The sequence below is a fragment of the Trichomycterus rosablanca genome, chromosome 8, assembly GCF_030014385.1.
Source record: "Trichomycterus rosablanca isolate fTriRos1 chromosome 8, fTriRos1.hap1, whole genome shotgun sequence".
In the NCBI taxonomy this organism is placed as follows: domain Eukaryota; kingdom Metazoa; phylum Chordata; class Actinopteri; order Siluriformes; family Trichomycteridae; genus Trichomycterus; species Trichomycterus rosablanca.
In genome coordinates, this window is record NC_085995.1 from 37,368,575 (window position 1) to 37,393,305 (window position 24,731).

The 24,731-nt window shown below is 40.4% G+C and overlaps 1 protein-coding gene across 3 annotated transcripts in view; it reads left to right on the plus strand.

Annotated features, from left to right (window-relative positions):
- The window catches only part of ckap5 (cytoskeleton associated protein 5), a 54,874-nt gene that overhangs the window by 26,202 nt on the left and 3,941 nt on the right, over positions 1-24,731 (plus strand). For 2 of the 3 annotated variants that reach the window (XM_063000839.1, XM_063000841.1), the window contains exons 21-44: positions 61-200; positions 802-976; positions 1,571-1,684; positions 2,295-2,423; positions 5,732-5,926; positions 7,084-7,207; positions 8,402-8,499; positions 10,175-10,300; positions 10,760-10,909; positions 11,077-11,280; positions 12,719-12,854; positions 13,864-14,057; positions 15,014-15,174; positions 15,996-16,019; positions 16,425-16,598; positions 17,122-17,242; positions 17,375-17,554; positions 18,414-18,601; positions 19,100-19,175; positions 20,058-20,246; positions 20,978-21,115; positions 21,238-21,321; positions 22,525-22,684; positions 22,797-22,942. In XM_063000839.1, the coding sequence (XP_062856909.1) occupies positions 61-200; positions 802-976; positions 1,571-1,684; positions 2,295-2,423; positions 5,732-5,926; positions 7,084-7,207; positions 8,402-8,499; positions 10,175-10,300; positions 10,760-10,909; positions 11,077-11,280; positions 12,719-12,854; positions 13,864-14,057; positions 15,014-15,174; positions 15,996-16,019; positions 16,425-16,598; positions 17,122-17,242; positions 17,375-17,554; positions 18,414-18,601; positions 19,100-19,175; positions 20,058-20,246; positions 20,978-21,115; positions 21,238-21,321; positions 22,525-22,684; positions 22,797-22,942 (3,426 nt within the window). The remainder of the gene's footprint in view (positions 1-60; positions 201-801; positions 977-1,570; positions 1,685-2,294; positions 2,424-5,731; positions 5,927-7,083; positions 7,208-8,401; positions 8,500-10,174; positions 10,301-10,759; positions 10,910-11,076; positions 11,281-12,718; positions 12,855-13,863; positions 14,058-15,013; positions 15,175-15,995; positions 16,020-16,424; positions 16,599-17,121; positions 17,243-17,374; positions 17,555-18,413; positions 18,602-19,099; positions 19,176-20,057; positions 20,247-20,977; positions 21,116-21,237; positions 21,322-22,524; positions 22,685-22,796; positions 22,943-24,731) is intronic. The other variant, XM_063000842.1, reaches the window with a different exon arrangement.

The following is a 24,731-nucleotide window of genomic DNA, read 5'->3' on the forward strand; positions in this document are numbered from 1 at the left end:
TAGGTGAATTGTAGTCAGTGTCAGCGGTAGCGTAACAACTTGCGAAACTTTCTTTCTCAGATGCAGGGCCAGTCTCCTCCTGCTCCCACTCGTGGCCAATCAACAAAAGGAGCAGAGGAGGACGGGGAGGAGGCTGATGAGGAGGAACCTGATGGAGGAGCTGGTGATATTATGGATTTGCTGCCCAGAAGTGATATCAGGTCAGAACACTTTGACACAAATGTCATATGTCAAAATGTTTCAGTACTGGGGGAAAGCCCTCCCGGTGTCATTTCACTAGCTCAGTAGCTACAGTCAAGATGTTAATGTAGATGGGAGACAATAAATCAACTGCTCGAAAAGCAGTGACCTCTATATGATGCTTTCAACTATAAGAACAGCCACACTTCTGAGAAGGCCTCAAGAATTTAAAGTATGCCTGTAGGAATTTGTGACCAGTCAAAAGAGCATTTGTATGGCTGATGTTGGTCAAGAAAACCTTAACTGAGCTTCTACTTCATTCCTACTACCATTAGCCCAACATTTTATAGATCTCTGATTGTCACATGCACATTTTTGGTGGATGTTCCTAATGTTTTGGCTCAACAGTGTAAAAACATCACAATTCATAATCTTTATATTAAGCCCTTTATGGATTGATTGATATTTTTGGTATTTTAGTGAGAAAAACAGTTGCTTTTGAATGAATGTATGATTTTTCAGGTCTTGTGCGATTATGTACTTTAAATTTAGCTTTTTTCAGCTTATTTTGTTATCGCTTTAATATAAAACACATTTTACTTAATGAACTCTGGTTTGCAGTGATAAAATTACATCAGACATGGTGGAGAAGATCAGTGATAAGAACTGGAAGATCAGGAAGGAGGGCTTAGACGAGGCTGCAGCCGTCATTTCAGAGGCCAAGTTCATCCAGCCCAACATCGGAGAACTTCCCATGGCACTGAAGGGTCGCCTCACAGACTCCAACAAACTACTGGTATTTCTACTATAACTACTGGTTCATTTTTCAGTCAGTAATGAGTGTTTAAATATAGTTATTATGAACTTAGAATTAAAGATGCTGTTTACATGTATAACGCAATAACTACCAAAAAATAACAAATGCCAGTTCATTATTTAATGCTTGGATTCCTTTAATCTTAATGTTGTGTAGAGGCACATTTTATGATCGCGCCACATCAAAAAGAGTTTTAAAAGGGTTTGAAAAATCAAACTCCAAACTGTCCATACGCTTGGAATATTCATTTTTTGGCAGCTGGTCTGTTCCTGTGACTGTGTGAATAAAACCATTTCTTGACCAAAAGACAAAGGTCAAAACTTTTGTTTGTATGTTTAGACATTTTTACACAACACATGGTGCATTGATGCATTGCCACTGTGGCTTGATTTTCACTAACAGACCCTTTAATTCTCTCTGAAGAGTGAAGCACTTATAGTGAAGGTGTAACGACTTCAGACGTTTACACCTGATGCTTTCGTGTTAGTTTTCTTTATTTGTTGGTTTGTTTTGCTTTCTATAATAATCGCATTCAGTATTCTTATGAAAGCATGTGTGTGTTGTGTAATACAGGTCCAGCAGACCTTAACCATCCTGCAGCAGATTGCCACAGCGATGGGTCCTGCTCTCAAACAGCATGTGAAGAATTTAGGTTACCCCATCATCACTGTGCTGGGAGACAGCAAGGTAAATAAACCATTTCCTCAATATTACTATTTAACTTCAACCATAATCCTTTATGTGTCCTTTCTCTTGAGATTCCTCTTGGAATGTGATAAACAATTTGGTACTTTAAAAATAGCTTTGTTTCACTGAAAGTAAAAAAGTACTGCCTTAATGGAATGTAGAGCCACTCATTTGTTATTGGGGCTTAAAGACACAGGAAAGCAAAAAGTAAATGGCACCATCTCCTTTGTATTCCTGTGACATTTGTTTAGATTTTTTTATAAAAAAATTAGAAGTCTTTGACACTTTCTTGACTGGCTTAAAGCAAATCAGCTGCAACCTTAATTTTTACCATGAGTAGTTTACTACAATGCACTACACAAATTTGGTTAGAGCAGTGCTTTCCAAAAGGCTTGGACGCGCTTAGGCACACAATGACTGAAAATTGGATAATAAATATATGAAGATTCTAAACTTTTGAATAGAGTCGGGACAGTGATGTTTCAGGCAGAACAATTTTGGCTGTCTTTCGAAAAGTCTCTGGGATTTTATTAACTGTGATGCCATGCACAGGATCAAAAGCACCATTTAATAATGTATGAGAAAATAAAGCACCATCTTGCTCTCCCAGGTTAATGTACGAGCTGCTGCTTTGGCAACACTTAATGCTTGGGTGGAGCAGACCGGCCTGAAGGAGTGGCTCGAAGGAGACGACCTATCAGAAGAGCTGAAACGGGAAAATCCCTTCCTCAGACAGGAGGTACACACACGTACACACACAGCACTGTCACCTCACAGCAAGAAGATCCTGGGTCCCTCCGGGTGCTCCGGTTTCTTCCCACAGTCCAAAGACGTGCAAGTGAGGTGAATTGGAGATACAAAATTGTCCATGACTGTGTTCAGTATAACCTTGTGAACTGATGAATATTATGTAATGAGTAACTAAAGTTTCCTGTCATGAATGTAACCAAAAGTGTAAAACATGACGTTAAAATCCTAATAAACAAACAAACAAACATTGTTTGGCAATTCAGGGTACAAATTTTTGCTGTTTTGCAATCGTATGAATACGTTTCACGTTTTGTCTCTGTGAATACATTTGAGGTTGCGTTTCTTAACACAAGCGTTTTGTGATATGCTCCTGAGCCCACGCTTCTATACGTATCAGGCTAACGAACATAATGATTTCTCATTTAATGTTGTCTCGAAGTCACACACATTCAACAGTGGTTTCTGGCCTTGCCCTACCCGTACTGAGATTTCTCTGCATTCCCAGATTTTTTCCACAATATTATGTATCGTAGATGATGAACGATCTAAATCAGGGGTGTCAAACTCATTTTCACAGAGGGCCACATCAGCATTATGGTGGCCCTCAAAGGGCCGATTGTAACGTATCCTGCTGTAATTGCAGTCTGCTGTTTTTCTTGGAACTGAATTCTGCATTTATATTGTGCTCCTTTACCACAGACACGGCCTCATAACACAAGAGACGCACCGGTTTCTCTTCCTGAAGCACAAACTTGTTTTCATTTTCATTAAATTTTCTCCTTCTGCTTAATTTTCTTAATTATCTTCTTGTACATTTTAGGATCATGTGTAAATATGTGTAACATCATCTACTGGCGGGATGTGTCACTTTGCAGGTCACAAAATCAGCCTGCATTTTGAGAGATACAGTTAATGTAGGATTTTACAGACAATTGTTCTGCCCTCATTAATAGTTTATCCCCCTTTCCCAGCTAGACAGACAGACAGACACAGACAGACAGACAGACAGCTCCCTTCAGAACACAGTCGGTTTATTTGCTTTCCAGCTGTGTGATACACTGTGTGCATCAAAATGAAGTAAAAATACAAACAATAAAAACAATAAAGAACTTAATACAGTAAAAGCATACAGCTGTAGTCAAGTGTTACATCTGGTACAATATGAGCTTTAACCAAACGTAAAATAGAGCTAACGAGTTAGCATTTTGTGTAAAGATACTAATTGCTATAGTAACGGTAACAACTGTATTTAATTACGGTAAATTTGTAACTAAAACGCTGTGATATACTCACTAATCATTTACTAACAACTGAGAATATAAACGCCACTACTTACAGACGATGCTTTGGTATTATACTGATAATTATCTATATTTATTTATTATTGTTTGCATTATTGACTACGCTACCCCGCGTTCTTTTGCAGTAAAAGTCACATGGCTACTCGGCGAGGTCAAAGTTAGTTGCCATGACTACGATGACAACAGTTGCACCTAAAGGCGCAGGAGTCCCATTAAATTATGAGTGCGTCTCTGTAACGACTCGAACCATCACAACAATTGCTTAAGCGCTCGCCAGATCTGGCCCGCGGGCCGTGAGTTTGACACCCTTGATCTAAATTATATACAATCTTATACTGTATTAGGAAATGTTTGTTGTAGCCTATCGGTTAAGGTACTGGACTAGTAAGCAGAAGGTTGCTGGTTCAAACCCCACCACTGCCAGGTTGCCACTATTGCCCTTGAGCAAGGCCCTTATCCATTAGTTGCTTGGACTGTATACTGTAAGTCGCTTTAGATAAAAGTGTCTGCTAAATGCTGAAAATGTAAATATAAATCAACTCTCTGAAAGAGGTGAGCCATGACCCAGCTTTGCTTGTACATACTAATCCTTTGGTCGGTCCTCCTTTCAAACCCAATCATGATTCCTTCACCTGTTACCAATTCACCTGCAAATTGTGGAATGTTTTAAAATGGTAAAGTCTAAATATTCTATAAACCTTTTACTCCTGATTCTGCCCCTGTCCCAACTTATTTTGAGTGTGTTGCAGGCATGAAATTTAAACTACAATTAAGTTGATTAGCAAAATGCTTTTAAATACATTTCTTTGTACTTTTGTCAATTTAATAAAGGTTCAAGCAAATGAACAAAACCGATTCTTGTTTTTACTGCATTTTATAAAATATCCCAACATTATGGGGTTTGTACATGGAGCGTGGTAAAAATCTAGTGTCAGCTTGTTTATTTTCATGATCATTGGAATAGAGATGAGTCAACACAAACAAATTCAATTTAAAACAAGAAAGACCATCACAGCAAACATCATTGTTACTGAGTAAATAATGTGCTAACAGGATGGCTTACTCAGTAAGCACTATTCAAACAGGATCATATCAGTCACTGACTGTCAATTATTCATGAATATCTGACATTAGGACCTCCCACCTCATATGATTTATGCTTTGACCGACCGCAACACGGATAACACTAGACATCTAGGGTGTGTTTGAAAACCTAGTGAGCTGCCTTGCTGTCTTACTGCCACATAGGCGGCTGCCTCAGTAGAGAGGATTCTAATAAGTCATCGACTTATAAGTGAGGTTATTCGAACGCACTATTTAGACAGCGATTCCATCAGTTTTCGCTTACTAAGCTAACACAGTTTGCCTCATGCCATTCAAACCAAAAATGGTTAAATTTGCTGACAAGCCCGAATTTGCAAATAAATCACTACTTGTTGACAACTTCTTGTGCATTTTTGGACATGGTATCATTAAACCCCTCTTCACTTCTCGTGTGTGTTTTCGTGACAAAGCATAGTTTGGGGGACTAGAGAAGCTCGCCTGCGATTCCAGTTGATGATAGATGGTGTAGTGTGAAACCCCCTATCACCGATCAGTCGTGTAGTGTGAAAGCCACACCGACTTGAAAGACTCCCGATTACAAGAGATCCAGTTGTGTAGTGTGAACTTGGCATAAGGCAGCATCGAATACTCCCTCGTTATTCTGTCAAAATATCGTTCAGATTTAAGGTGCCTCATGCCATCAGCATTTTAAGGCATCAAAAAATTCGAACAGCCTTGTTCTCGGGAGCGTGCATAGGATGACGTAAAATGCTGTCTATGTAGAGAGATTACTAGGTCTTCGAACACACCCCTAAAGTCCTGTGGAATTAAATATCAGGATGTTACCAGCTCGTCCCAGCAATCAGCAGATTTGCATTCAAATCTCAAAAATAAATATAAATGTAATAATGTAGAACTTGCAGTGTGTTAAATAGTTTTCTCTGTGTGGTAGGTGCTGGGCTGTCTGGCTGAGAGGTTGCCCAAAATGCGCTCAGTGCCCTCTGATCTGATGCTGTGTGTTCCCCAATTGTACGCTTGTCTGGAGGACCGCAACGGAGATGTAAGAAAGAAGGCGCAGGAGGCACTTCCTTCCTTCATGATGCACCTGGGCTTCGAAAAGATGAGCAAAGCGACTAACAAGCTTAAGGTGGGATTTTTTCTGAATGTCTGCATGTGTATTGTAAAGCCAAAAATATTTGGACACATGTCTATGAGCTTGTTGGACATCCTATTGTAAAATGTTATGCATTAATAAGGAATAACACTGTAATAGACTTTTGGGAGTTTGTGGTGTGTCTGAAAATATTTGCTAATTTAGTCTAAAGTGTGTTTGTGAGATCAGGCACTAATGCGGGATTGTAGACTTGGCCTGTAATTGATGTCATCCCTGGGCAGCACAGTGTTGGGTGGGTAGCACTGTCACATCACAGCAAGAAGGTCCTGAGTTTGATTCCCAGGTGGAGGAGTCGGGGTTCTTTCTGAGTTTGGAGTTTGCATGTTCTCCACGTGGGTTTCTTCTGGTAGCCCCTGTTTCCTCCCACGGTCCAAAGACATGCATATGATGTTTATTCCATCTTGATGTTCTACATTATTGCTACGTTCTTCACATTCCATTTTTTGTAACCAAAAGAAGATGAAGACTTGATATAAAAAAAATATAAAAAGTGATGTGTTTTATTGGGATGCTCTATGCTTAAAAGAAATAAACTTGCCATCTCAATAACCTCATTGTGGGCGGCACGGTGGCTAAGTGGGTAGCACTTTCGCCTCGCAGCAAGAAGGTCCTGGGTTCGATCCCCAGGTGGGGCGGTTCGGGTCCTTTCTGTGTGGAGTTTGCATGTTCTCCCCGTGTCTACGTGGGTTTCCTCCGGGTGCTCCGGTTTCCTCCCACAGTCCAAAGACATACAAGTGAGGTGAATTGGAGATACTAAATTGTCCATGACTGTGTTCGATATAAACTTGTGAACTGATGAATCTTGTGTAATGAGTAACTACCGTTCCTGTCATGAATGTAACCAAAGTGTAAAACATGACGTTAAAATCCTAATAAATAAACAAACAATAACCACATTGTATTTTGTAAATATAAATCAATACAAATTTGAGGCCTTCAGCACATTTAAAAAATTGATGTTTTTGTCTCTTTGTGAGACAGATTTGCAGTACTTAGAAGGGACATTAGACTGTGTCGTCCTGTGTGTTAGTGTTTGTTTAGTTGATTTGTTTTCTAGGACTAGTAGGTGTTTCTTTATCACTTACCACTTTGTCACTAATTTTTTGTCATTTTATTTATTTGTTTCATAGACGGCCTCCAAGGACCAGGTGATGGCCATGCTGGAAAAGGCCAGGGCAGTGATGCCCGCTGCACCTGCCAAAGCCGCTCCGTCGAAAGCTGCTGAAAGTGTCCCTGCTGCAAAACCAGCCTCAGGTATGATTTTATATTTCTCCTTCTTTAAACCACTCCCAAAAATTTTGATCCAAAAAAGTTGGGACAGTATGCTAACAGCAAATAATCAACAGAAATCACCAGGCTACACTCTAAAGTTCCTGTCTGTTGCACAGAATTTGGTACAGATACGTGTTAATCACCTCAGCGTTTTAACAAACTGAATCCTCATTTGGGGAATTTAGGCACTAGCAGGTCCAGTTAAAAAAGCTATTACACAAATCTTTAGCTGCATGGCCGTGCAATTTGTTGTCATATTTTGGACTTCATGTTGCTCTGTGTTCTTTTATGAGGAGCTAGTTCTTGACTGCAGGCAGGTCAGTCTTGCTCCTGCACTCTTTGGTTGCATAGACATGCTGTTGTAGCAGATGCAGAATAGGACTTGGTGTTGTCATTGTAAATCAAGCACTGGCAGCTCTGAAAAAGTCGTCTTTGGCTTTAACACTTCCCCACACCACAATGCATCTGAACGGTCCTGTTCTATGGCGGGGCAAACACAAGGTGTATTATTTGCATGAAAATCTTATGGGTCAACTTGTCAGACCACAATATATGTTTCCACTATGCATTGCACCATTTACTGATGCATTTACACGAACACTGTAACCACTATACTGACAAGTAAAGAAAGCAAATCGACGCCCTACTTTGAAGTTTAAAAACGAATCTATTAGCCAGCCCTGATAATAGCCGAAGCAGCTGACATGGCATTAAGAATTAAACAAACAAACTGATGCTTTTTTTTGAGTTTTTTTGTGCATAGCACAGTTTTTACTTGCACTTGTGGATGCCGTGACGAACTGGGGTTGTTGACATTCCGTCAATATCCCTCAACTCATGTAATATCCATCATGCAGTGATCAAAGCTTACAGATATTAACTAGTGAGTCTCAGCCTTCTGTTTTATGCATAAAGATTTCCATGGAATTACTGAATCTTTTCATGATATTATGCTTTATGTGGGGTAAAGTGCAATCACTTCTGCAATTCAGTTCTATAAACTCTCTTTAACTGTTGAATGATTCACTAAATTATCCTGATAAGCCTTGACCCATTAATTATATTAATTATAAAGTACTTGGCCTTCCCAAGCTTCTTCTTAGCTAATCTGATCAGTGTTCTAATTTCTACACTATTGAGTGCATCTACTAACAACATTTGCTCTTTATCTCTTAGCTCCAGCTAAAAGTCAGCCTCCAGTAGAAGATTACAGTGCACCAGAACCCAAAGCAGACACCAAGAAACCCAAATCAACAGGACCTGCTGCCAAGAAGGTATTAGACCAGTGTTCATTTTACAGTAATGAATCTTTCCTGTTTTTAGCCTCTTATGCACGAACCTTCTGGTGTTCAACATGCGAAGCCAAGACAGCAATGCTTAACATCAGATGAGCATGTTTAAGGTCTGATGCTGATATAAAAGGCCTGAGATTCCAATTCCAAAGCATTTTTAACAAACTACATCTTTATGGACCTCAGTTTGTGCACATGGGTAATTTGCCACAAAGTTGGAAGCATGTGTTGTTATATAATTGTTTAATTAATTAGAAGGACCAACCCTCAAAAACATAAATGAGAATTTCAAAACACTTATTCATGTGAGCATCAGGAACATATTAAAAGTTTGGCTGATTGTTATTGGCTTGGATATGGGTCAAATTTTGACCAGGCGACTGGGTTATAACTCCTAACAGCAAGGGGTTCTTATAGGCAGCCGTGTAGGTACTTACAGACAGCGGCCCGAGGAAGGACGATTTACAAACTGCCGACAGGTTGTTGGACATTCAAGAATCATTGGTGCCTGAATACTTGAAGGCTCTGACATCTGGTGCAGAGATCCCATAAAAGAGATCATGAGGGTACCCTTCATGATGATCCATCTTGCAATTGTAATGTCCTGGAACCAGATACCCCCGGACATTTTTGTCCATGTGTCGGAGGGTTAGAGCTGTTTTGACAGAATATTACGTGGTGGTCATTATGTTTTGGCTTATTGGTCTAATGTATCTTGTATTTTAATATGTCTAATCAAATTTTCAGAATTATGATTGTGAGCTGAAGTAAAAGCTCATATTTTTGCATTGACTAGAGGAACAGCCTGGAGCTGAAAGTGAAGGTAGATAAAGACACTAAACTCAACAGACTTTCAGGCGGGAAGCCTGGCAACCCACAGGTACAAGTGGATCGGTAAATCTCAAATAATGTTCACTTTATTCTGGACTGTCACAGTTTGGTGGGCACGGTTACAGCTGGTGTGCACTCACTGTCATAATAAACTAACGTGCACTTTATCAACTGTATGGCTGGAATGATTATGGTATTCCCTAACGGCTTTGTCACACTGGGGTTTTGTATATGAAGTTCTGTTAGCAAGGTTACAGTCGTTTTGAATGAATTTACTTTAGTCTAATACGCTAGCCCACTTGTCTGTGTAGAAACCCCGCCGGCCGATAGCATTGTTGAGATCGGGTTTAAATCTTAGCAGCGGTGGGCTGGCTTGGCATCTACACAGACATGATAAGCTGTGTTTAAAGGGATGAACAATACCCTGTCCAGGGTATTCCTGCCTCGTGCCCAGTACAACTGCACCCGGCAAAACTAGACTGGCCTGGAACCTAACCAGAGTAAAGCCATGATGCAAAATTACTTCTGTTCATTTTTAATCACGTACCTTCACAGGTCCCACTGAATGTTGAAAATAATAATCCAATAATAATCCAAAATAACAGTAACCAAGCTTGATTAGAATTTATTACTCGACAGCAAGTTTCTGGTCTGACTGGGTCATAAGAAGGACACACACTGTGTGACGAGACAAATTGGTGTCACCGGGCTACTGTTCACACTGTACGACTCGATCTTTTACATTTTACATTTACATTTTATGATCTCAATGGTGTCTGTATCTATGCCTGCAAGAGCTGATCACTTTCTCTCCTGGCTCCTTTAGGGAGCGTTGGGAAAGAAGGGTCCAGCCAAGCCCTCCGCTAAGGATGAAGAAGATAGATCAGGTCCCATCTTCATCTTTGTGCCCAATGGAAAAGAGCAGAGAATGAAGGAGGAGAAAGCACTGAAGGTAGATGCCAGCATCATCTTACTTACTCTGATTATAATTCATCACTAATAATGACTTATTTGTATTATCTGCATTTGTCATTTAGCATTATTGCCCAGCTTGTACATCAATAGCACAAAAAGAACATAATATTACACAAGTTTAAATCTTAGTGGTTCTATTGACCCTGCCAACTGGTGCAATTGGCTGTGACTGGGGAAGGGAAGGTCTGGTCAAGGTGCGTGAATGATGAGTAGTGGATCACTCATTCATTCGGGGTGTAGCGCGACTCTCTGTTTGCAACGTGTGCGAAAAGTGGCCGCTGTTATAGCTGTTAAAATTACGTAGATGTCACGCTGTTTTACTACTATTTCTTTTTATGGTGCTATTCATTTATGGTCAGGTGTCTGTATACTGCATGTGCATGGATTTCAGATTAGTAAAGTGTTCGTGTGGTCTGTGTGTGCGGCGTGTGTGTAGATCCTGAAGTGGAACTTCATCCACCCACGGGACGAGTACGTGGAACAGTTGAAGACCCAGATGTCCTTGTGCCTGGCGAAGTGGCTGCAGGATGAACTCTTCCACTACGACTTCCAGCGCCACGTTAAGGCCGTCAATGCCATGATCGAGGTGGGGCACCACACACACACACACACACACACACACACATCGTCTTCTCATGATCAGGATCAAAGCTTTTAACATTCACACATACACACACCTTCTTTTACATACACTAGTAGTATCTAAATCTCTTCATTTATTTATTCACCTTCTTCTTATTTCCATCCCCTCAGCACATGGACCCTGAGTTCGAGGCTGTGATTGGCTGCTTAGACCTGATCCTGAAGTGGTTCACGCTGCGCTTCTTCGACACCAACACCAGTGTGCTTATGAAAGCCATGGAGTTCCTCAAACTCCTCTTCACCATGCTGAGTAGGGATAACTACCACCTGAGTGAATACGAGGCGTCCTCCTTCATCCCCTACCTCATCCTGAAGGTCTGTAGATTTCAGACTCATATAGTTACAGTCAAGATCAGAGAACGATGAAACAAAACACACTAAAGATTAAACTGAAATATGAAGTATTATTATCTTAATTATTGAATTAATTGATTGGGTTGTTTTACTTAATAACACATTGTAACACTTAATAAGAAGCAGATTTTTAAAATGATACGTTTTTCTTTGCCTAAAAAGGCGCTTGGTGAAGATCTTAAATGTTGATAATTAAATTTTCTATGAACTATGTATTTAATAATGTTTCATGTGAATATGAATATAATGATATATAATATAATCTTCACGTTTGTTGGTGTAATATTAGAAAACACTGAATCAATGAGAAGTGAAATACTGCTGATTTAAGATACACCACTGTTAAAGCTGCCACTGTTGGGCCCCTGATCAAGGCCCTTAATCTTTAAATTGCTTGCATTTTATTGAGTAAAAATTGTAAGTCACTTTGGATAAAATTTGGATATTTTAAAATGTGCTCCATGTAACATCGGCAGCGCCTCCAGTTGTGTTTTTGTGGACGCCTGGCCAGATCAGTGGCCCTGCTAAGATTTGGTGTTTGAACACTATGCAGAGACCTGCTAGACCTGCCGTCCACACACGGCCCGTCAGGCTGTTTAATCCGGCCCGCTGAGCATTTACAAAATTGTCCTAAAACCGCATTAATTTCACCTTTTCCCTGCCTTACCCTGCGTTTCAATTGATTCCACTAGATGGCGCACGCCAAACACTGCCGACCTTTGCTAAAGCCGAGTCTATGTGGTCTACATGTTCATTTGTCACATTTGCCATCACACTGAGCCCTACTGCCCCTCTGGAGTCGCCTATCACCCCAGCATGATCAAACCACTTGGCTGGTTTAAAACGTCACACATGAACCTTTAACTTATGTCGAAAGTGCTGCTTTAAACACTGAATTGGTTTTACACCAAGTAGAAATAAAAAATACATTAAAAATCACATTCACGCATGTGTAAATGGTGCACATAATAGCATGAGTCTGGCATTTCATTTATGTTCAAAAATTCATCCTTTAATCACGAAAATAAAGGTTTGAATGTCACCAAAGTTCAGTACATGGGCAAAAAAGGGTGACCAACAACACTGTTCCCACTGAAACTGAATAAGGTAGGTGGGCAATCTTTACTTTAGATTTCACATGAGTTTCACATGTAATTTATATTAGTTCCAAACCCCCGCCCCCGCACCCACCCGGCCCGTCTGTCAATTTTTAAAACCCAGTGTGGCCCTTGAGCCAAAACGTTTGCCCACCCCTGTGCTAGTGTGTTAGACCTCTGTGCCACCCAAGCGCCCATTTTTTCTACATTCTTGTTACTTTTTTATTTTAAGTTACACAATGCATGAAGTTAACTGCTGTGATCTAAAAACTGATTTTCCTTCATTTTGTCTCTCCCGACAGGTCGGTGAATCTAAAGATGTGGTGCGCAAAGATGTCCGTGCCATTCTGAGCTTGCTGTGTAACGTTTATCCCGCCTCCAAAATGTTTCCCTTTCTCATGGAGGGAACCAAATCTAAGAACTCCAAGCAGCGATCAGGTACACGACCATTACCGTATTCATTTATTATTATTTTAGGGATAATTTGCCATACAGGTCTTCATGTTGTAAGCTAAAATATTGCTTGCAAATATAATTGCGTACAAAAATATTGCCTACTGATTTGTGTAAAATATTAAGCTGCATCTTCTGTGCAGTGATTGCCAGTGTTGTGCTTTTTTTAACCAGGTGATATTTAGTAAAGCCTCACCTGATTTATATAGAGAATATTAATGGTTTGTAAGAGACTGCTTGTTCTGTTTGATACCAATGATTTTACTACTTTAATCATTGATTAAGATTGAAATATTACCTAAATATAATTTCCCCTGTAGGACAAAGTTGTTTATGTAGCGGTACTTGGGTGGTGCAGGAGTCTAACGTGCTATCACACCACTGCAAAGTGTTTGAACTCGCGAGTTTAAATCCCAGCAGAGCCACCGACCTGGCCGGGCATCCACGCGAACACAGTTGGCATTGTTTGAGGAAGGGTCGGTTGGCATCGGTGGGGTTTTTTTTTTTATATTATTATTTTGGTTGAGTCGTATAGCATGTGCAAAGCTCACCCATAAGTTCCTCCTAGGCGGAGAGGTGACCCCTTATTCCAATCCTATAAAAATTAGTCTCACAGTGAATGGTATTCTTCTACAGTGCCACATTTGGAATGACATGATAGGACAGTTTTATTCAGTTGACCAAATGGCTTATGTTTAAAAAAAAAAGTGATAGGATTTCTAGATGCAGTAGACATCAAGATACTTGCATAGAGATTGAACACTGAACAAATGTTACTCGAAACAGAACAGAGACCTTGTGTTCATTATGAACCTACTATGAAGTGAAAATAGACTTCTTAGCGAAGCAGTGTGTTATGTAAATAGCCAAGGATGCTAACAACATTTTGACTGAACAGAACAGACAGCTTTGTGGTGCTGTTTAGTAACTTGAATTGATATACTGCATAATTCTTTCTGTCCCCCGACCTAAATATCAATGAATGTCTCCTCAGAATGTCTGGAAGAGCTCGGGTGCTTAATTGAAAATAATGGCATGAACGTGTGCCAACCAACACCTGCCAAGGCTCTAAAAGACATCGCTGTTCACATTGGAGACCGGGACACGACCGTACGCAATGCATCACTTAATACAGTGGTGGCCGCTTACAACGTCTGTGGAGATCAGGTCTTCAAACTCATTGGCAATGTAAGTCAACGCCACGCCATCCAGTGCTGAAACCTAACCATAATGATTCTGTCGTTTTTGCTAGAAATAAAGTCATTTGTGTTTGATGTTTTCATGTATGCTTCTTTTTTTTAAATGTAACATCACAAAGGTTTTCACCATACTGTGCAAAATACAATATTGATGCACCAGTTTAACCAGTCAAGTTTTTGTGTCTAATGCAATTCTGCCTGTGCAAAAAATCAGCCACCTAAATACAAATATTAAATAGCAATTTATTGCCGTTATCATTGCAGTTTGTGTCCATATGCAGAATGTGTGATCAGAGGACATCCCATGAGAACCAATATCTAATATACTAACCTATCCTGCCATGAATGTAACTTACATGAGTAAACATGGCATTAAAATCTAAACAAATAACTCAAATAAATGTTAGACAGTTATGTAATATTTGTTGTAGGGTTGATTTCAGGTATATTGGAACTATAGCAATATAAATCATATACTACAGGTGTCATTGTCAGTTTTTGTCAGTGCAGCTGTACTGCTTATCTATTTTTTTAATTTTCTCTTTATGCTGTAAGATATTGCAATAATTAAAATTTTTATCAGCACTGACTCAGATGACTTTTTTACTTTCATGTTGCATTTTGTTTAAATTCAAAACACAAAAAACCTGAAGTGTAAATCATAAAACCATCAGCTAGTCCCATGAACAATGTACACAAAGCACATACACCAAAAAAGGTTGCTGGACATTGCAGGGCATTATAAGAGGTCTAGGGTATAGAGTGAGTTTCTTGGACAGTACCATTGGCATAAATATTGGGTTCAGTGGACAATTGGACATTGTTCCAATCGTTTGTTAGTATCATTCATGCACGTCCGACTGCACATCCTCAAGCTGCTAGTGAGAGAGTAAAAAAGCATCTGTTTGTTGCCTGGTGCTGATGCTTCCTGGCTTCTCTTCACAGCTCTCTGAGAAGGACATGAGCATGTTGGAGGAGAGAATCAAGCGTTCAGCTAAGAAGGCGCCTCCTGTCTCAACCAAACAGGAGAAAGTGCAGAAGGAGCCGAATCCTAACGCTACCTTCGTACGCAAACCCGCCCAGGAGGAGGTGCCCAACAAAGTCAAGTACGTGCCATCATGCTTCAGTTTTCTTAAAGTAATAAAGGAATTTGGAACTTAATGTAGATTTGAAACAAAGTTAGTTGTTAACAGTCCATTACATAACTATACATGCAAATCAAAGACCAGAGATGCAGCCAGGGACCTAATAGTACTTAATAGAAGATGAGAACAACCAGGCTAATTTTAACTTCAAATTTTAAACCAAATGATTCTGCTTATTGTGCTTTAGAAACATCCAGCAAAAGTAAATCTGGGTAATTAAGAGAACTATTACAGCTCGGTTTTTATTTAGTTATTTATTTATTTATTTTCTCTACTTTTATAACAGCCCAGTTTGACTGTTATTAATGACATGGGACTGTTTGTGCATTAGAAGACCCAGCAGTAAACACCGTGTTAGGGGTGGCACAGTGGCTAAGTGGGTAGCACTCTCGCCTCACCGCAAGAAGGTCCTGGGTTCGATCCCCAGGTGGAGCGGTCTGGGTCCTTTCTGTGTGGAGCTTGCATGTTCTCCCCGTGTCTGTGTGGGTTTCCTCCGGGTGCTCCGGTTTCCTCCCACAGTCCAAAGACGTGCAAGCGAGGTGAATTGGAGATACTAAATTGTCCATGACTGTGTTCGATATAACCTTGTGAACTGATGAATCTTGTGTAATGAGTAACTACCGTTACTGTCATGAATGTAACCAAAGTGTAAAACATGACATTAAAATCCTAATAAACAAACACCATGTTATATTCTGTCCTTCTGTTGTGTCTCTTAAAACTTTTTTTCTCTTCTTTATTTATTTTTTATTTTTTTCTTTATTGCTGCTTTGCCTGGACAGATTAATGTATCGCACATATAGGATGTAAGTACTGCCGAATCGATGAAGGTTCTATTCACAAGACACACCTGGAACCTAGACAAATTGTACTAAATTAGAAAAATCATCCTCATTGTAACTGTTAACACCAGACACACTTTCTCAGTCCTTTTGCACTTCAAACCAATGTTCTCTCTTAAATTTTATTCCCAAAAAGAGTCACAACTATCAAATAAAGCAATACAAATGGGAGGTAACCATCTAAAACTATCTAAGTAATGAAAAAAGGTTTGCCACACAAACCCAGTGGATATTTTTGGAAAAGTGTACAAGGACCGTTGTTCATTCTCCTGCATAGATCTCAGTTCTAGCCTTTCTTTATTTAGCTAAACCTGTCTGACAATGGAAAGAGAATAAAGGTAATATTTTGTTTTTCTACCCCTCCTCTAGTCAAGCACGGTCACAGAACTCCCACTCAGAGCACACAGCACCCTCCATCCCAAAAGAGTTTCAGCTGGATCTGGACATGATTGAGAACGACCACACACGAGTCAGTGACTTCCCTGACCTGGTACAGCACAAACTGGACGAGCTGCTGGAGCCCGTCCTGATCCCCGAACCCAAGTAAGACATTTTACACTCTTCCACAGCTGAAAAGCTCGGGTACTAAACTTCTCCCCGTCCTAAAGTGACACAGCAGAGACATTGCTGTAACCTTGTAATCAGATGTAGTCCGCTTTGCACTAAATAAAAGCTTAACGGTGACTCCATTAACTTTTTGATGTTAAAACTGTAAAATACTCTGGCCCTTTACCGCTTACATTCCACATTTAAATCTCAGCTGTTCCATTGGCCAGCTGGGCGTCTATACAGACATGTTGTATCATCCCAGAGATAAGCATATTACAGTGGTAGTGGAAGGAGACTCCGTCCCTCCTTCTCTTCCTTAAACACGCCCAATTGTGTTTGTGTGGAGCTTTCGCCAGGTCAGTGACTCTGCTGGGACTGGAAATCGAAGGTTTGAGCACTTTGCAGTGATGTGCTAGCACATTAGGCACGCAGTAAATATGTTTTAAGCATTGCAAAGGCTTGTAAGTTGTTGAATATTTTCCTATAAACATTTGTGTACGTGTGTTCTCTGTTACAGGATTCGCTCGGTCTCTCCTCACTACGATGACCTGCACAACAGCACCGCCTCCACCATTAACTTTGTAATCTCACAAGTTGCTAGTGGCGACATTAACACCAGTATTCAGGCATTAGCGCAGGTAAAAACACTGAGGGATCTGATCCACAAACCCTGTTCATTTTTCTGGCCATATTTACCTTTATCATTTTGATCATCTGTTTTTAAGACTTTTAGCGTGTAAGTTGTGATTAAAACCATCTTCCCTGTGCAGATCGATGAGGTGCTGCGACAGGAGGACAAAGCCGAGGCTATGTCGGGTCACATCGATCAGTTCCTCATCGCCACCTTCATGCAGCTCCGACTCATCTACAACACACACATGGCTGATGACCGGCTGGACAAGAGGGACATCTTTAAACTGTACAGCTGTATTATTGGCAACATGCTCTCGGTAAGACGCTCCCTTTGACTGTGGCTTTCTGAAAATCACTCCAGATGTTCAGGCTGTAAATATAGATGCTTTTCCTTAAAGATCATTGCATTCAAGAACAGAACAGAACGCCTTTATACATCTACATGTGAACAGTACAATAAAATTTATTTTCCGTGTATCCCAGTTTATTTGGAAGCTGGGGTCAGAGCACAGGGTCAGGCATAACAGTGGCTGCATGGCAGAGGCAGGATTTGAACCCACAACCTTTTATTGAAGGCCCAAAGCTCTACCCACTAGGCTACCACAGTCCAACTGTTTAATGCAGTTGCCTTAAATGAAACATTGTTTTGCATGAACTAATCAACACGTATTGCCAAAAAATTAATTTAGTTTTTATTATTTCTGCCCTTAAAATTCCATCGTTCACTATTAAATGAACTCACTTCTGCACTGGACTCTGATTCCATGTTTGTCAAAGCCTTCTAATGACTGAGGGCGGCACGGTGGCTAAGTGGGTAGCACGAAGCCAGAAGGTCCTGGGTTCGATCCCCAGGTGGGGCGGTCCGGGTCCTTTCCGTGTGGAGTTTGCATGTTCTCCCCGCGTCTGTGTGGGTTTACTCCGGGAGCTCCGGTGTCCTCCCACAGTCCAAAGACGTGCAAGTGAGGTGAATTGGAGATACTGAATTGTCCGTGACTGTGTTCGATATAAACTCGTGAACTGATGAATCTTGTGTAATGAGTAACTACCTGTTCTGTCATGAATGTAACCAAAGTGTAAAACATGACGTTAAAATCCTAATAAACAAACAAACAAATCTAATGACTGAACATTCCCTGGACCAGTACTAAGTTCTTAAGTCTCTGTGTGTGTCCTCAGTTGTTCTCTATGGAGAGTCTGGCACGAGAAGCATCTATGGGCGTGCTTAAGGATCTGATGCACGGTCTTATCACGCTGATGTTGGACTCGCGAGTGGAGGACATCGAGGACGGCCAGCAGCTCATCCGCTCCGTTAACCTTCTTGTGGTGCGTGTGCTGGAGAAATCCGATCAAACCAACATCCTCAGGTGAGCAGAACACAACAGATATGAAAACTTTATTTTTATCAACCCAATTAGGAAATGAATCACATTTTCCAGGCCACATATTAGGCCTGGAAATTATTATTATTATTATTTTTAGTTTAAAGGGTAGTGAAATCGAAATCGAAAACCAATCTACGATACAGCAATACTGAAAATAAGCACGCAGGTGTATCCTGTTATACAGTATTAGTAGCAATATGGAAGATTGTACCAGCTGTAATGACAAACACTTCACCTAAAACCCTGACACTGAACAGTGGGAAACTGGATTGTGGATTAAACTGTACAGACACGTTCTGATTCATTAGTTTACAGCGTGGAGGAAGTAAACTTGTCTGTGTTTTTCTCTCAAACTGCCCCCCAGTAAATACCCACAAATTATTGGTGCCCTGATAATCCCTATTTGTGGGTATTTTATATGAATATATAAATAGGATAATTGCATTTCCAACATAAGGTGTGTGTGTGTGTGTGTTGTAGTGCTTTGCTGGTGCTGCTGCAGGACAGTCTGATCACCACAGCAGGATCACCCATGTTCTCTGAGCTTGTCATGAAGGTAAGTAAGACTTCCTCTGGCTACAGTTGCAACAATAAACCATTCCCCACACACCCACACCTTAAAAGAAATGATGGTGTTATGTACAACATTTAATGAAATTGTACAATAAGTCTCAGTAAACAGAGGAAGAAAAATTATTGATACATGAAAGCAGTTTTGAGTTTAAATGAAAAACATCTAGTTCTCTTAACAAATATCCATGTGCACTATCATTCAACCCCCAGCCTCAGTACTTGGTGGAACGTCTGGTTTAAAAGCTTCTACCTTGTTGAGGTTTTTATGCTGCAGCTGCTTTCTTTAAATCCCAGGATTTTCCACAGGATTTAAATCTGAAGTCTAAGAAGGTCACTCGCAGCAACACAGGGTTTTTTTTCCCTGTTGTTCTGATGAGACTATTAAGGCCTCTGGATAAAATTGTGGACTTTTTCAGGGCCGGGCAGATTTGGAACAGTACTCCCAATGATTTCTCCTGGAAACTTCACAGTGTCAGCTATGTTGTGACAGCTACTTAGTTTTCATCATGGTTGCAACACATCTTGACTTAAATCTCTGCGTGGTGTTTATGTAAGGCATCACGGATGGAGCAAATGAAGGCTTATTCATTAGGGTTATTGAGTTCCAATGCTCTATTCATGTGTAATCCAACTTTCGATCCTACAGACTAGCAGTAGGTTTTAAGATCAGCAGTATTATGTTGGGGTTAAATAACTGTAACATTAACAAAATTGTATTAACAACATATCCCGAAATACTTCATCATTCATTTTTTTTTTGTTATGGAGTTATGAAACCCTATTTTTTTGAAGGGTTAAATATTTTCGACTGCAGCTGTAAATGTCTGAAAAACAAATTGTATTCGTCTCTCTCTCGTCTCTGCAGTGTCTGTGGAGAATGATCCGTTTCCTGCCCGAGACCATTAACAGTATTAACCTGGACCGCATCCTGCTGGACGTCCACAATTTCATGAAGGTTTTTCCAAAAGAGAAGCTCAAGCAACTGAAGAGCGACGTGCCCCACCGCACACTGAAAACCCTGCTGCACACACTCTGCAAACTCACTGGTGCAAAGGTATAAACACACCAGTTAAGAAAGCACTGGTCAATATTGTCTTGTTTTTATTATTACAAATAAAGTTGAAACATCTAAAGAACACAACAAATATTCCTATAATTATTCATTTTGTCAACAAACCTGTCAATTATGTGCTACAACTCTTACAATTAAACATATTTTGTTAGAATGTCCGAGAATTACAGCCATCAGAGACGACTTTTATAGGGTTGAAAACATGAAAGACTTGTTCGAGAAGATTCCTTCAGTTAAAATTCTAAACTTTTTAATCTGAACAAATAATTATGTACAGTTTCAATATCTGTATACGCCATAATTATAGCCAGTATGTTGCTGATATGGCAATAAACACAAACAAACAATTCACGTCAACATATCTTCACAGCTAACAAATGAATCCCTTATTATACAATACTGTGCTGTTATATTGTTAAGATGGGGAGAAAAAAGACTGGAGCAATGATCAAATTGACCCTAAACACTACCCATAGTACTAAATCAAGACCTGCCGTACAGAGCAGTCTCTGTAACCATGGACGAGTAGCCTAATTGGAACTAACCAGTTTTCCAACAGGCTTGGTTTCTATGCACAGATATACAATCACTGGTAATGCATGAAATTGAAATGAAATGCAAACACAATAGAAAAATCCATTGTTGATCACTTGTTGAGCACTTTATTGTCCTGTAATTGATCTGTACTAAAATGATGCTTCTTGTGCCTACAGATACTGGATCACTTATCCATGATCGAGAACCTGAACGAGTCAGAACTGGAGGCCCATCTGAGGCGGGTGGTGAAGCATTCTGGAAACCTTTCAGGCTACAAATCTGAGCAGATTATGGAGAAAGGAGCTTTGCGATCAGTACGCCTGAAACATTTGTTCATAAACTCTTAAGATAAACTCACTTTTTAATGGTGAAGTCAATCCACCTAATTATCTGTTCTTATATCCATCCTCCATCCAATCATTTACACTGCTTACAGGATGAGAAGGTGATCAAAGCTAAAGTGAGTGACATCCTCTCGGAGATCTTTAAAAAGATTGGCTCAAAGGAGAACACTAAAGAGGTGAGGGCTAAATCCATGCACCCCATGTGCACCCACTCACATTGGTCACATTTACACACAGTCTAGTCATCAGACCGATTGTTCCATGGAGCGTACATGTTTGTATTAGAGAGAATCCTCGGCTGCATCGGTTTGTGCTTGCTGCTTGTTTATGTTTGTGTTCTGATGAAAACTGAGGAAACAAAGCTTGTATTATTTTCCTTCTCCAAACTCACTCCATGTTTTTCTCTTACTGGACTGAAAGGACAAAAAGATGTAACCTCCATGTAAATCGAAATTTTGATCAGATCGGTGGTTACATTCTCATGAATCTCTGCATCTGTATGTAGTCACTAACTAATCCAGGCGTTATGTAGAGTTCTCAGGCGGTCTAAATATGCATATTAATTAGGGCTGTCAAACAATTAAAATTTTTAATCGCGATTAATCTCAGAATTTCATATAGTTAATCGCGATTAATCGCATTTTAAAAAATCTGTGTACATGTTATAGAAAACAAGGATTTTTAAGTGAAATGTTACAATTAAAATGGTGAACACATTTTATGCTAAATGTACTGATGTTAAAAACTGCTGGGACAAGAGAAAACTGTAAGGGAGTTTATTCACTCACATACTAGGCAGTAAATGTCAGATTGTAGTTTAGAATTTCTCCATCAGCAAACATTGTAGATCAGCGGTGCTTTAGGTGGGATAAGGCGTAGTTATTGTAACAGACTTTTCTGTGGTTGTATTGTGACAATGGTTTGATGGCCGTTTCTACACGAAGTGAGTGTGTTTTGACCCTTTGGGGCTTCCATAGTGCATGGACTAACGTGCTTGACTCAGCTTTCCGGTATTTGGTACCTTAACAGATTAGGTTAATAAAGTGTTCTGCTCCCGACAACTTGTGAATATAGCATGTATTTATTTCTTTATAAGTGCATCACTACCACGATCGGTTACATTATGTTAACAAACCGCAAATGAAAAACGGTGGCAAGTCCGACATTAAAACGTTTTTGTTAACATAATGTAACCGAGCGTTGTAGTTCTACCAGTCAAGTATCAACATGAACTAGAATCTGCGTTAACGGCACTATTATTTTTAATCGCGTTAAATTGAAATCGCGTTAATGCGTTATTATCGCGTTAACTTCGACAGCCCTAATATTAATATATTATTAAACATATTAAACAAAGTGCCGTTGAAACTCATCATCAGGGCCTGACGGAGCTGTACGAGTATAAGCAGAAGTATTCGGACGCTGACCTGGAGCCCTTCCTGAAGAACACGTCTCAGTTCTTCCAGAGTTACGTGGAGCGCGGCCTTCGCATGATCGAGTCCGAGCAGGAGGGGAAGAATCGCCTGCAGAGCTCCGCAGGTAAAACACTTCACACCCACCCGAAAGATCCTCTACTGACTGATGAATCTGTTTCTACAGGATAAATTGTTCTGATGGGTGATTTGAATAAATCTGTCTCTTCTGTCTTCAGTGGTTCCTCAGCACAGTGTGGATTCTGCATACAACTCCAGCCACAGCTCCGTGTCGCTCAGCAGTAACGGGGAGGATCTGAAACCCGCTGTTTACTACGAGAGACTGAAGATCCTCCGGCAGCGCCACGGCCTCGAGAACTCCAAGGTGCGGACCGCGTGCCAGTCACCAATCCATCCCAAACCCAAACATTCATCACAGTAGTTTTATTCAGCCTAAACAAGAACAGACCTCGTCTATCACCCCAGTAACACTGCTGCAACTGGTACACTCGTACCATCGACTCTACACACTACCATAATACACTCGTACCATCGACACTACACACTACCATAACACACTCGTACCATCAACTCTACACACTACCATAATACACTCGTACCATCAACACTACACACTACCATAATACACTCGTACCATCGACACTACACACTACCATAATACACTCGTACCATCGACTCTACACACTACCATAACACACTCGTACCATCAACACTACACGCTACCATAATACACTCGTACCATCAACACTACACACTACCATAATACACTCGTACCATCAACTCTACACACTACCATAATACACTCGTACCATCAACTCTACACACTACCATAACACTCTCGTACCATCAACTCTACACACTACCATAACACACTCGTACCATCAACTCTACACGCTACCATAATACACTCGTACCATCAACACTACACACTACCATAATACACTCGTACCATCGACACTACACACTACCATAATACACTCGTACCATCGACACTACACACTACCATAATACACTCGTACCATCGACACTACACACTACCATAATACACTCGTACCATCGACACTACACACTACCATAATACACTCGTACCATCGACACTACACACTACCATAATACACTCGTACCATCGACTCTACACACTACCATAATACACTCGTACCATCAACTCTACACACTACCATAATACACTCGTACCATCAACACTACACACTACCATAACACACTCGTACCATCAACTCTACACGCTACCATAATACACTCGTACCATCAACACTACACACTACCATAATACACTCGTACCATCGACTCTACACGCTACCATAATACACTCGTACCATCGACTCTACACACTACCATAATACACTCGTACCATCAACACTACACACTACCATAATACACTCGTACCATCAACTCTACACACTACCATAACACACTCGTACCATCAACTCTACACACTACCATAATACACTCGTACCATCAACACTACACACTACCATAACACACTCGTACCATCAACTCTACACACTACCATAATACACTCGTACCATCAACACTACACACTACCATAATACACTCGTACCATCAACTCTACACACTACCATAATACACTCGTACCATCAACACTACACACTACCATAACACACTCGTACCATCGACACTACACACTACCATAATACACTCGTACCATCGACACTACACACTACCATAATACACTCGTACCATCGACACTACACACTACCATAATACACTCGTACCATCGACTCTACACACTACCATAATACACTCGTACCATCAACACTACACACTACCATAATACACTCGTACCATCGACACTACACACTACCATAATACACTCGTACCATCGACACTACACACTACCATAATACACTCGTACCATCGACTCTACACACTACCATAATACACTCGTACCATCAACTCTACACACTACCATAATACACTCGTACCATCAACACTACACACTACCATAACACACTCGTACCATCAACACTACACACTACCATAATACACTCGTACCATCAACTCTACACACTACCATAATACACTCGTACCATCAACACTACACACTACCATCAACACTACACACTACCATAACACACTCGTACCATCAACACTACACACTACCATAATACACT